The sequence below is a fragment of the Girardinichthys multiradiatus genome, chromosome 12 (genome assembly GCF_021462225.1).
Source record: "Girardinichthys multiradiatus isolate DD_20200921_A chromosome 12, DD_fGirMul_XY1, whole genome shotgun sequence".
In the NCBI taxonomy this organism is placed as follows: Eukaryota; Metazoa; Chordata; class Actinopteri; order Cyprinodontiformes; family Goodeidae; genus Girardinichthys; species Girardinichthys multiradiatus.
Genome location: NC_061805.1, coordinates 39,041,801 through 39,053,096, shown reverse-complemented (window position 1 = coordinate 39,053,096; position 11,296 = coordinate 39,041,801). Strand labels below are relative to the sequence as shown.

The window sequence follows — 11,296 nt, the reverse complement described above, 5'->3', positions numbered from 1 at the left end:
TCCACACCTCAGCCTTCTGGTACTCACAAGTCTCCGATTTCTGGGAATACTGGATGGAAATGTCTGGTGCAGTCAAACCTGTGACATCTTTCTTCATCAAGGACATCCTGTCTAATAAGGACTGCAAGAGACTGGGTGGTAAATGCAGCTCGCCGATGGAAAAATGTTCAGATTGGAGAGAGGAATCTGAGAAGTCGTCAGCACACCTCTATCTTCAGGAGTCTACCACTGGAATGCAGACAGGTGAGCGCTGGCATGCTTGAAATAACAGGAAGGTTACGGATAAGGACTTTGTCAACTATTGTGAGTGGGACGTTGATTGGTTTCATCAACCTATTTTGGGGATTTAGTGAATGACAGCAGCATATTATAAAAAAAGGCATCAATATTGGGTAAAAAAAAAAAAACTGCTTCAACATGTGCATATTTATTATGTGCATAGCTTACAGTGATCAAGAGCCTAACAAACCCCTTTATATGCAGACTAAAAGAAAGAAACAACATACCCTGTTTAATAACATGTGTCTGGTCTGTCCTTCACAGAATCTTCCGACACATCCCGTCCCAGTTCCTCTGAGTCAAGTTTCTCCTCTGCGGGAAAACAGAAGCGATCCAGAGTGGCCTTCACGCACCTCCAAGTGCTTGAACTGGAAAAAAAATTCAGCCACCAGAAATACCTGTCAGCTCCAGAGAGGGCCCACTTGGCCAGCACCTTAAGACTGACTGAGACCCAGGTGAAGATCTGGTTTCAGAACAGGCGTTATAAAACGAAGCGAAAACAGCAGACTGCAGAGCTCTGTAAGGATGTATACAAAGCAGAGGGACTGGACTTGCGAGAGGATTTGATCAGTGCATCACTAATCACCTCCTTCTGCAAATCCTACCAGTACAGACCCTACCTGTGGGACTACAGTGGAGCCTGGGGGCCAATATTATGGTAGAAAAAAGTCATGACATATTATAATTAGCCAGTGCGAAGGGACACCTGGACTCGAAGTTTCTTGTCTTTCAGCTGACACATTTTGAATTGAGTGGATGCTTCTCTATTCATATAATAATTTTGTCCAAACAATCAAACTTTGTGCTGTTTGGACATGCCTTGTGATTGCACGGTAACCTGAACAAAACTGTTTGGTATTGTTGATTATTTCAATAATAAATTATTTTTGATGAAGCTCATTTTTCTTTAAAGCTCTTTGCAGAAATCATTCAAAGCAAGGAATTTCCTTAACTGCTGTGTAAATTCATGAACATTTGGGATGACATCTTGTTCCATTTTGCTTCCTAAAACCTGTGTGGTTAGATACATAATAATAATCAAACTGGAAATTCTAAAATAAGTCCCTTAAATATACCAGTAAAAAAAAAAAAAACAACACAAAGGCAACTCTTGAAGTATTTTAGTGGAAACATTTAAACTATCTGCATGAAGTTAAACTCAGTGACTGCACTGATACAGTGCAAGATGTTATCTGTTTGCACTGGAGAATGATAGCTGATTCCTTTAAAGAGCTACTGATCAGATTACCTGAAGATAAACAGCTCTTCAGTTTCCTACAGATGACATCATGACAAATGCAAAACCGCTGGAATAAAGAAAAAGATCCAAAAATGCAAACAAGATGACTGGAGTCTGAACACAACTGCTAGAAGGTGCAACAAAATACAAATTTGAACACAGGTGATCTGAAGTCTGGAGATTAAGCTTAGCATTTAAAGTTTTGTTCAGTTTAAATTGGCACCACACCCTGTTATCTCACACACATTCAGATAATACATGTCATGTCTGTGCCAGCAGCATGTGTCTCAATACAGTAATGGATATGGTATGGTGTAGAAGATGCACTGAAGTGCAGAGATAAAATACTAACAAAACCAGTTTTTGTAGTGTGACAACTACTGTGGGACCTTTGGAGAGTGAGAGAAAGTGTTGTTTGTGTCTGTCCATCCTTTTTTAGACTGCCCAAGGACTGGGTAGCTGTAAACAAATTGCCCCTTTAAGGGATTAATACAGTTTTCTTGAATCCTGCCTTAATATTCCTTGAATTTTAAAAATTTTTGACAAGTTGCAACCTTAAATTTCAATGTATTTTATTTGGACTTTGAGGTATATTGGGATGTGATAGACCAACACAAAAAGGAAAGAGATAAAATAAAATGATGCATGGTTTAGGGGACTATTTATTCTCAAAAATCTGAAAAGTGTGGTGTGCATTTGTACTTGGCTACCCTGAGTAAATATATGGTTAAAAAACCACCTTTTTCTGTAAATACAGCTCCAAGTCATTGTAGGTGTGTCTCTATCAGCTTTAAACAGCTACAGACTGAACATTCTGTCTATTTTTGTAAAGCAGCTCTATGTCAATCTGATTTGACAGAAATTGAATGTAAACATAAATTTCAGGTCTTGATACACATCCTTAACTGTATTTAAGTCTGGACTTTGACTTGGTCATTTTAATATAAGTATTTCACCTGGTACTATGTGTGGTGTCTCTGTATGGAAAGGTGGTCCTCCCCAATCTAAAGTCTGAGTCTCAAAAAAGTTTTCTTCCACCATCAGCCTGTATGCAGTTCCATTTATCTTCTTTTATCAATCCTGACTAGCCTCCCTGTGCCTGTCAAAGCAAAGCTCCAGGGCATGATGCTGCCACCACTATGTTTCTAAGGGGGGTGGTGCATAATGTTTATGGCTTTCTTTCAACACTGGCTTTGTTCATGCCACTCTTCCTGACTGGTGGAGTGTGTGAGAAATTTTTGACCTGTTGACAGACTGTCTGACCTGATTTATGGCTCTCTAGAGCTCTTCCAAAGTTATAATGGGCCTTTCAATCACTTCTCTAAATAATGTTCGCCTTGCTGTAAGATTAGTTGAACAGCCACATAACGACATTTAAAACTTTAAATATACCAACAAACATAAAAAAGAAATTACCCTTTAATCATTGCAGTGTAGGCTCTCCTGAATGCAGACATTTTGAGCCAAGCATTTCACCTCTTTGCAAATAGGCATGTACACATAAGGAGAATATCTTTAAAATCATTAAGATCACAACAGCAACATGTTTCTCCTTCATCAAATATGAGGGTGTGTAACATTCTTCTTTTTTACTGCCATTTGCATACTATGAATAAATATTCTTATGTTGTTTAATCAAATGATTCCACCTGCTTACTTAAAACATCTTTGAATTATTTTTACAAAAGGTGATAATCACCAGTTTGGAAATGAGTGTAGCTTCATTTGGGCTGGTATACTTGGTTGATCCAGTACAGTGGATAATACTGGTGATAAAATGGCATGTGAGATTTTTAGACTTTACATATTTAGGAAGGGCATGTTTGTAGTAACATAACCAAAGTGCGAGCAGAGGGTTGATGGATTTGTTAAAGGAGGATTTGAGAGCTCTCATCCTCTAGCGTCTGACAGTACAGTATTTGCCCTTATGAAAACCTGGGTGACAAAAGATGATAAGAACTAAAATGTTCTTCTTTCTGGATTAATTTATGAGGATCAGGTATTATTTGGCTTGATATGCTGTGCTTAATTCTAAAGGCACATTTACATAAGAGTAACAGATATTCAAAGTCATGAAACTCACTGTAACTTCAAGCTAAATTTAACATGAATCCTAAACGTTAATAATTTCTCAAGCCAGAGTAAGCTCCTATCGAGAGTGGCCATTGCTGAGCTGTTCCCTGAGCCCTCAGAGTAAACAGCTAATTAGACATGAAGAGGGCAGATTGCATCTGTTTTGACGGCACTGGAAATCCGACTGTATCTCGGAGTCTGTCAGGCTGTATAGGATGAGGCCCATCAGATAAAGGAGCTCATGGAAGGTTGAAGTTGGAGGTGAGCAGCATGGCTATTGTTGTACTTGCCATTGCAATGCCTGCCATTTTGTAATACCTGCACCTCCACGGACTCCAAGGGACACGGTACATTGAATCCCAAACAGCAGAGACCTACAAAAACATTATGTTATCTTTTTCATCCACATTCAATCTTCTGATTTGGGCAGTTACTCTAACACTGTCTGTGGAAAGCCTGCATTCACAGGATTTGCTAAGTAAACCAATGAGGACAAGTGTGTAAAAGTAGGTTAATTTTAATTATAGGTCATAGTTTTCACAGACTTTCACAGATAAAATTTACAAGGGGATTCACAACGACAGAAAGGATACGTAAGGATACAGAAAATTTAAAACAAATCTGAAATAAAATATGAAGAGAAATTTTTAAATGTTTTTTAAAAAAGAGTCCAATTTGAAAAAGACTTGGGATTGGATTCTTTCATCACCCAGACTGATTTTGCCAAAGTGGTTAAAGAGCTCCATGGTGGCAGGGCTTCAGGGGTGGATGACCTCAAATGTCTGGATGTTGTGGGGCTTTCATGGCTGACGCGCCTCTTCAACATTGCGTGGCGGTTGGGGACAGTGCCTCTGGACTGGCAGGCCGGGTTGGTGGTCCTCCTTCATAAGAAGGGTGACCGGAGGGTGTGTTCCAACTACAGGGGGATCACACTCCTCAGCCTCCCTGGTAAGGCCTATGCCAGGGTATTGGAGAGGAGAGTCCAGCCGATAGTCAAACCTCGGCTTCAGGCGGAGCAGTGTGGTTTTCGTCCTGGCCGTGGAACACTGGACCAGCTCTACACCCTCTGCAGGGTACTCGAGGGTTCATGGGAGTTTGCCCAACCAGTCCACGTGTTTTTTGTGGACCTGGAGAAGGCACTCAACTGTGTCCCTCGTGGTGCCATCCGGTTTCTGTACAAGCGGAGCAGGAGTTTGGTCCACATTGCCAGCACTAAGTCGGATCTGCTCCTGGTGCATGTTGGACTCTGGCAGGGCTGCCTCTTGTCACCGGTCCTGTTCATAACTTTAATGGACAAAATTTCTAGGCGCAGCCAAGGGCCAGAGGGGTTCTGGTTTGGGGACCAGTGGATTTTGTGTCTTCTTTTTGTAGATGATGTGGTTCTGCTGGCCCCCTCTAGCCAAGACCTACAGCATTCCAAAATGAACAGGAAACCAGTGTAGAAATTTTTTTATCTCACTTCAGAGTTTAGCACAAACTGAACTCAAACAAGTGTTTTTTTGTTGATACATGTCTACATGAAAGAAAATAATAGCATGAATAACTATCTCAAGTTCCTGCTTCATAATCAAGCTTTTTAATTTGCAATTATTTCTCAAAAAATAAAGACAATTTATTTTTGAGTCCCTTTCAAGTGACGTTGGTTGGTTAAGGACATTATCTAAATTCCTAAAGTTTGGCTTGACAGCAAAATTCAAAAGACCAAGCTGTTCCTGATCAGAGGAACCATGCCCTCTAGGAAGACAATCAGACACACTAGTTTTTAGTTTTAAGTTTGTAATTTCTTTTAGGTATAGGGTAATTAAGATAGTTAGAAGAACTCAGAATTCTTGAAGGACCAGTTAAGCTGAATGTCATCTGCATAAGATTGATATATATGCCCAAGTGGGGTACCCCAGAGCCTTGGGGTACCCCACATTTTAGATCAGTAGAATCTGACATGATTCGGACACTGAAGCTGCTGTTTGAAAGGTGAGATCTGAATCCCTCTAAAGCAGTTCTTGAGATCCCCACCTAATTATGAAGTATGTTCATTAACATATAATCAGCAGTGTTAAAGGCTGCTCAAAGGTCTAACAAGACAAGAGAAGTAAACTCCATGTCTGCATCCCTCATAATGTCACTGGACACTTTAAGCAGAGCAGTTTTTGGCTAACGCATTTTACAAAAAATCAGATTGGTATTTAATAAAAATGTTATGTTGTTCCAGAAAGGACATCTGCTGGTCACCACTTTACACAATTATATTTGATTATTAATGATAATTGCAATTTTTCTGATATGATTTAATGACTTACTGTAAGTTTTGAAAATAGTCCTGAAGAGGACCAATCTTGACAACTAAAAGTTAGTTTTTCTTAAATAATGAGGCTAAAGGAATAAGGATAACTTGCACAATAACTGCTATTTTTATAGCCTGATATACTCTGAACATTGTAGTTGTAGAACCACTGAAGTTCACTTCAAGGTGGTCAATGATGCTTTAAAAAACAAGCAGATCTTTCCTGAAGATGAGCAGAAAAGTAACCCTGACCACAAAGACAGTCTTTGTGTGTGCTCCAATATGCCGTGACTGTCTGTCAAATTCATTGGAATTGATAAGGAGGTTTAACGCTGCCTCCATCTTCCCATGGGAGCTCTCAACAAAACTTCCTTGGATATTGTAACTGGATCCCTCATGTTGCTCACCCAGCAGAGCCGATGCCTTTCTTTTCCCATCAGCAGATACACCAAGGAGCATCTAACTCACCTGATGGCTGATGTTGATTGCGCTGCTGCAGGCATTGAGAGAAACATGCACTATGACATTCAAACCATGAGAGAAATGTAATTTTCCTGTGTTAACTTTCAGATAAGGTTATAAAGTGGTAAGACAGTTTACTGCAGATTGAAAAGATTAGAGAAAAGCATGACAAGGTGGAGGACGTGGACGAGAGGGCGTTCATTGTGCGCTTCAGATAAACAACCGACTCCTGGACGAGGGCGAAAGCTAAACACTTCAGGTTTATAGAATCAGTGTACGTGTCCATAGGCACGTTGCTGTGGAATAAAGCTTCACACTGTCTTCGTATCTATAAAAAAAATAAAAGCATTGTTTTGCATTTTTCTCATGAAATAGCACTTTCATAAGATATTGTCATTATTTTTATGAAAATGAACAGTCTTGCAAATAACTGATGACCCAGCTTCCAAAAACAGCATGTGAGCTTTAATGTAAAGAGGACCCTTTGATCCCTTGTGAGACTCATCTGTCTGTTGTCATGCATAAAGTAACAGTGTGTGAGGGAAACCTGGTCAGGGTGACTGACAAGAACCTACAATAACACTGAAGGATCTGCAGGGATTTCTGGGTAGTTATACAACTAGTTATGTAATCATTGTGTCCATTTGACAGCTGTCTCCTATATTCTCCACACGTCAAGGCTAATGATAGGAGAAGATTCCTATCTTCAAAATAAAACATATCCAATAGGTTTTTTAATGTATTAATCTAAAATGTGAAACGTTTTAGAGTCATAGAGTGAGTGAAACATTAATGGTAAATGTTATATATTAATATCTGTTATATGTTAATATGTTAATGTCTGAGGTCAAAAAGGCTGCCAGGAATGCTGTGAAAGTTGCTGAAAAAGAAGAATGTCATGCTGCAGACCCCAAGTTCAGCCATCAGTTCCCTAAACACTAAATGATCCAGAAAAAAGTAAGGTTTTTAGTTGAATGTATATTGTGCAACAAAGATTTCTATGTGGATTTGTCCAGTGAGAAGGAAGTCAGGGGGGAATGTCTGAGAACAGTCACTTGGAGACCAGTCCCCTACCCAGAGATTTGAAAGAACTCTATTGAGAGCCTCATCAACCTATGATTCACCATAGAGTGGATGACCAAGTATGACAAAAAATCAAAGTATTAGAAGTTGCAGTTTCTGCTGTGGTTTTAATCAGTATGTTAGTCTGATGCCCACACAGGCCTGTATCAGTACTCCCCTTTATCTACAACTAACAGCTTTGTCATCAGAACACTTTATACTGGCCAGCCATGAAGTAGTTCTGTAACATATGATGAATGGAAACAGCTAAAAGTCTCACTTTGCTACACATATTTAGTCAGTGCTTTACCTGTGAAGGCTCCACTGCACTATGGTAATGTAGATTAGTCTGAGGACCCTTTCTATCATGTCACTCAAATTCTACATCTGTATCCTGTTACTTTCTCACAAAATGTTGTGTGACCTTCAAGCTAATGATACACCTGTTAAGAAGTTAAATATTGGGAATTTGATCACATGGCAGCTGTAGTGAAACAGTGTCTCATTCTTTTGGTTCAGACACAAAAACAAAAAATCAGAGTCGCTGGTGCAGCTTGACCACAAGAGAGTGTTGCTAACCTAAACCCAAAAAAAAAGATGTTAAAAGATTTCTTTACAAAACATCGAATGGGATGTAATAATATTATCAAGATTTGATGATTAATTTGGCACAAACAAATCATTTTAGGGTGTGAACTCCGTTCTCCTCGCTGTAATCTGTAGTTTAATATCCTAATATGAAATGCCATATTTCCTTTATAGTAGGTAGAACAGCTCCTCCTTGAACCGCTACCTTATTGTGATGGAGGGGTTTGAGTGCTCGATTGATCCTTGAGGCTATGTTGTCTGGGGCTTAAATGCCCCTGGTAGGGTCTCCCATGACAAACAGGCTCTAGGTGATGGGTCAAACAAAGAATGGTTCAAGAACCCCTCATGACAACTACAAAATCGAGGCACGTGACATCGCCCGGTACGGCACAGCTGGGGTCCCACCCTGGAGCCAGGTCTGGGGTCGGGACTCGTTGGAGAGCGCCTGGTGGCTGGGTTGCTCCTCACGGGACCCAGCCAGGCCAAGCCCGAACAAGAGACGCGAAACCATCCCCCAGTAGGCTCACCACCTGCAGGGGGAACCGTGAGGGATCGGTGCAAAGAGGATTGGGCGGCGGACGAAGGTGGAGACTTCAGCGGCCCGATCCCCGGATGCTTAGGCTGGCTCTAGGGCCGTGGAATGTCACCTCGCTGGGGGGGAAGGAGCGTGAGCTTGTGCGGGAGGTCGAGAGATATCGACTAGAAATAGTCGGGCTCGCCTCCACGCACAGCGTGGGCTCTGGAACCCATCTCCTCAAGAGGGGCTGGACTCTCTTCTACTCTGGAGTGGCCCACAGGGAGAGGCGGCGGGCTGGGGTGGGTTTGCTTGTCGCCCCCCCAGCTCAGCCGTCTAGTGTTGGGGTTTACCCCAGTGGTGAGAGGGTCGCATCCCTGCACCTTCGGGCTGGGGAGAGGTCTCTGACTATCATTTCAGCCTACGGGCCGAGTGGTAGTGCGGAGTACCCGGCCTTCTTGGCGTCCCTGTCGGGGGTGCTGGATAGTGCCCCTCCCAGGGACTCCATTATTCTGCTGGGGGACTTCAACGCCCACGTGGGAAACGACAGTGACACCTAGAAAGGCGTGATCGGGAGGAATGGCCTCCCTGATCTGAATCCGAGCGGTGTTTTGTTATTGGACTTCTGTGCTAGTCACGGATTGTCCATAATGAACACCATGTTCAAACATAAGGGTGTCCATCAGTGCACTGGGCACCAGGATACCCTAGGCAGGAGGTCAATGATCACCTTTGTTGTCGTATCATCAGACCTTCGGCCGCATGTTTTGGACACTCGGGTGAAGACAGGGGCTGAGCTGTCCACTGATTACCACCTGGTGGTGAGTTGGATCCGCTGGGGGAGGAGAAAGCCGGACAGACTTGGCAGGCCCAAGTGCATAGTGAGGGTCTGCTGGGAACGTCTGGCGGATGTATTCAACTCTCACCTCCGGGAGAGGTTTGACCAGATTCCGAGGGATGTTGGAGACATAGAGTCCGAGTGGACCATGTTCTCCGCATCTATTGTCGATGCTGCGGACTGCTGGGGACATTATCAGGTGGTGGAAGGAGTACTTCGAGGATCTCCTCAATCCTGCCATCACGCATTCCCTGGTGGAAACAGAGGCTGGGGACTCGGGGTTGGACACTTTCATCACCCGGGCTGAAGTCACCGAGGTGGTTCAAAAGCTCCGCGGTGGCAGGGCTTCGGGGTTGGATGAGATCCGCCCTGAGTACCTCAAGTCTTTGGATGTTGTGAGGCTGTCATGGTTGACGCGCCTCTTCAACATTGTATGGCGGACGGGGACAGTGCCTCTGGACTGGCAGACTGGGATGGTGGTCCCCCTACATAAGAAGGGTGACCAGAGGTGTGTTCCAACTACAGGGGGATCACACTCCTCAGCCTCCCTGGTAAGGCCTACGCCAGGGTATTGGAGAGGAGAGTCCGGCCGATAGTCGAACCCCGGCTTCAGGAGGAGCAGTGTGGTTTTCGTCCTGGCCGTGGAACACTGGACCAGCTCTATACCCTCTACAGGGTACTCGAGGGTTCATGGGAGTTTGCCCAACCGGTCCACATGTGTTTTGTGGACCTGGAGAAAGCATTTGACTGTGTCCCTCGTGATGCCCTGTGGGGGGTGCTCCAGGAGTATGGAGTAGGGGGCCCTTTATCAGGGGCCTTCCGGTTTCTGTACAAGTGGAGCAGGAGTTTGGTCTCTTCTTTTTGCAGATGACGTGGTCCTGCTGGCCCCCACCAGTTAAGACCTACAGCACGCACTGTGGCGCTTCGCAGTCGAGTGTGAAGCAGCTGGGATGAAGATCAGCTCCTCCAAGTCCGAGGCCATGGTTCTCGACCGGAAGGTGGCTTGTCCTCTTCAGGTTGGAGGGGAGTTCCTGCTTCAAGTGGAGGAGTTTAAGTATCTCGGGGTCTTGTTCAGTAGTTAGAACAGGTATACTTATGACAAAATTAAAGCAACAAGTTGCATCAAGGGTCGAAAATGCCACAATTTAGTAAATGAAAAACTCATTGAGTAAATATTTTTAATAGTAGTATTTAACATAAAATTGGGAAAAGTAAATTTATTGTTATTTAAATGTTTAGATAATTTATTAAATAAATTAAAACAATTTTTAAGGAAAAAAATCATTAACATTGCATCTATCATATTTTTAAAAGCAAAAAGGATTTTTAAGCAGTTATTTTATTTTATTATTTCATAGTCCTGTGTTGCAGCATGTCCTGATAAATTATTGACACATTTGAATATTTGTAAATACCATTTTAATTTATCATAATTTTATTTAAATGATTACACTTATAAATATGTATTTGACTAATTATTTATTTGTTGGATTGTGGCAGTTTTACACTACATTTTTGATAAATCTGGTCCCCCATCAGATTATTAAAACAAATTCCACCTAATACTTTTCTGTACAGGATGCAGTAAGACAGGCTGCAAATCATAAATAAATATTGATTTTAAACATGGAAGCATGAACTCAAAGTGGACTTAAAATTGGCTCTGTTTTAACAGAACTATGTATTTTTGTCATGTATATATATGTAAGGAATATTTTTAGATATTAACAACTAATCAGCATTTCTATTGCATACTCAAATTTGAAATATTTCTTCAGAAATGTAAACACACTAAAACTTGCTTTTTACTCAGCAGTGACAACACATAATATAAAAAAAAAATCATGTTATGACTAAGAAATTTTGTGTTATAGTTTGAGGCAGATGATCCAAATAGTGACAGGGCATAGTAGTTCATGTGTTTTTGCCTTTAAGTGTTACACAAGAAGCTTTGCATGG

At 42.0% G+C, this 11,296-nt stretch overlaps 1 protein-coding gene across 1 annotated transcript; it reads left to right on the top strand.

Moving 5' to 3' along the window:
- On the top strand, positions 1-1,179 carry nkx3-1 (NK3 homeobox 1). Its single transcript, XM_047382425.1, has 2 exons — positions 1-243; positions 544-1,179. The coding sequence occupies exons 1-2, from the start codon at positions 54-56 to the stop codon at positions 939-941; spliced, it is 588 nt and encodes a 195-aa protein (XP_047238381.1). The 5' UTR covers positions 1-53; the 3' UTR covers positions 942-1,179.
- The last annotated feature ends 10,117 nt before the right edge of the window (positions 1,180-11,296 follow it).

Excerpts from the sequence above, each read along its gene's own strand:
- nkx3-1 (XM_047382425.1), top strand. The coding sequence starts at position 54 with ATGGAAATGTCTGGTGCAGTCAAACCTGTGACATCTTTCTTCATCAAG. Across the intron at positions 244-543 it reads TACCACTGGAATGCAGACAG|AATCTTCCGACACATCCCGT; the intron begins GTGAGCGCTGGC and ends TGTCCTTCACAG.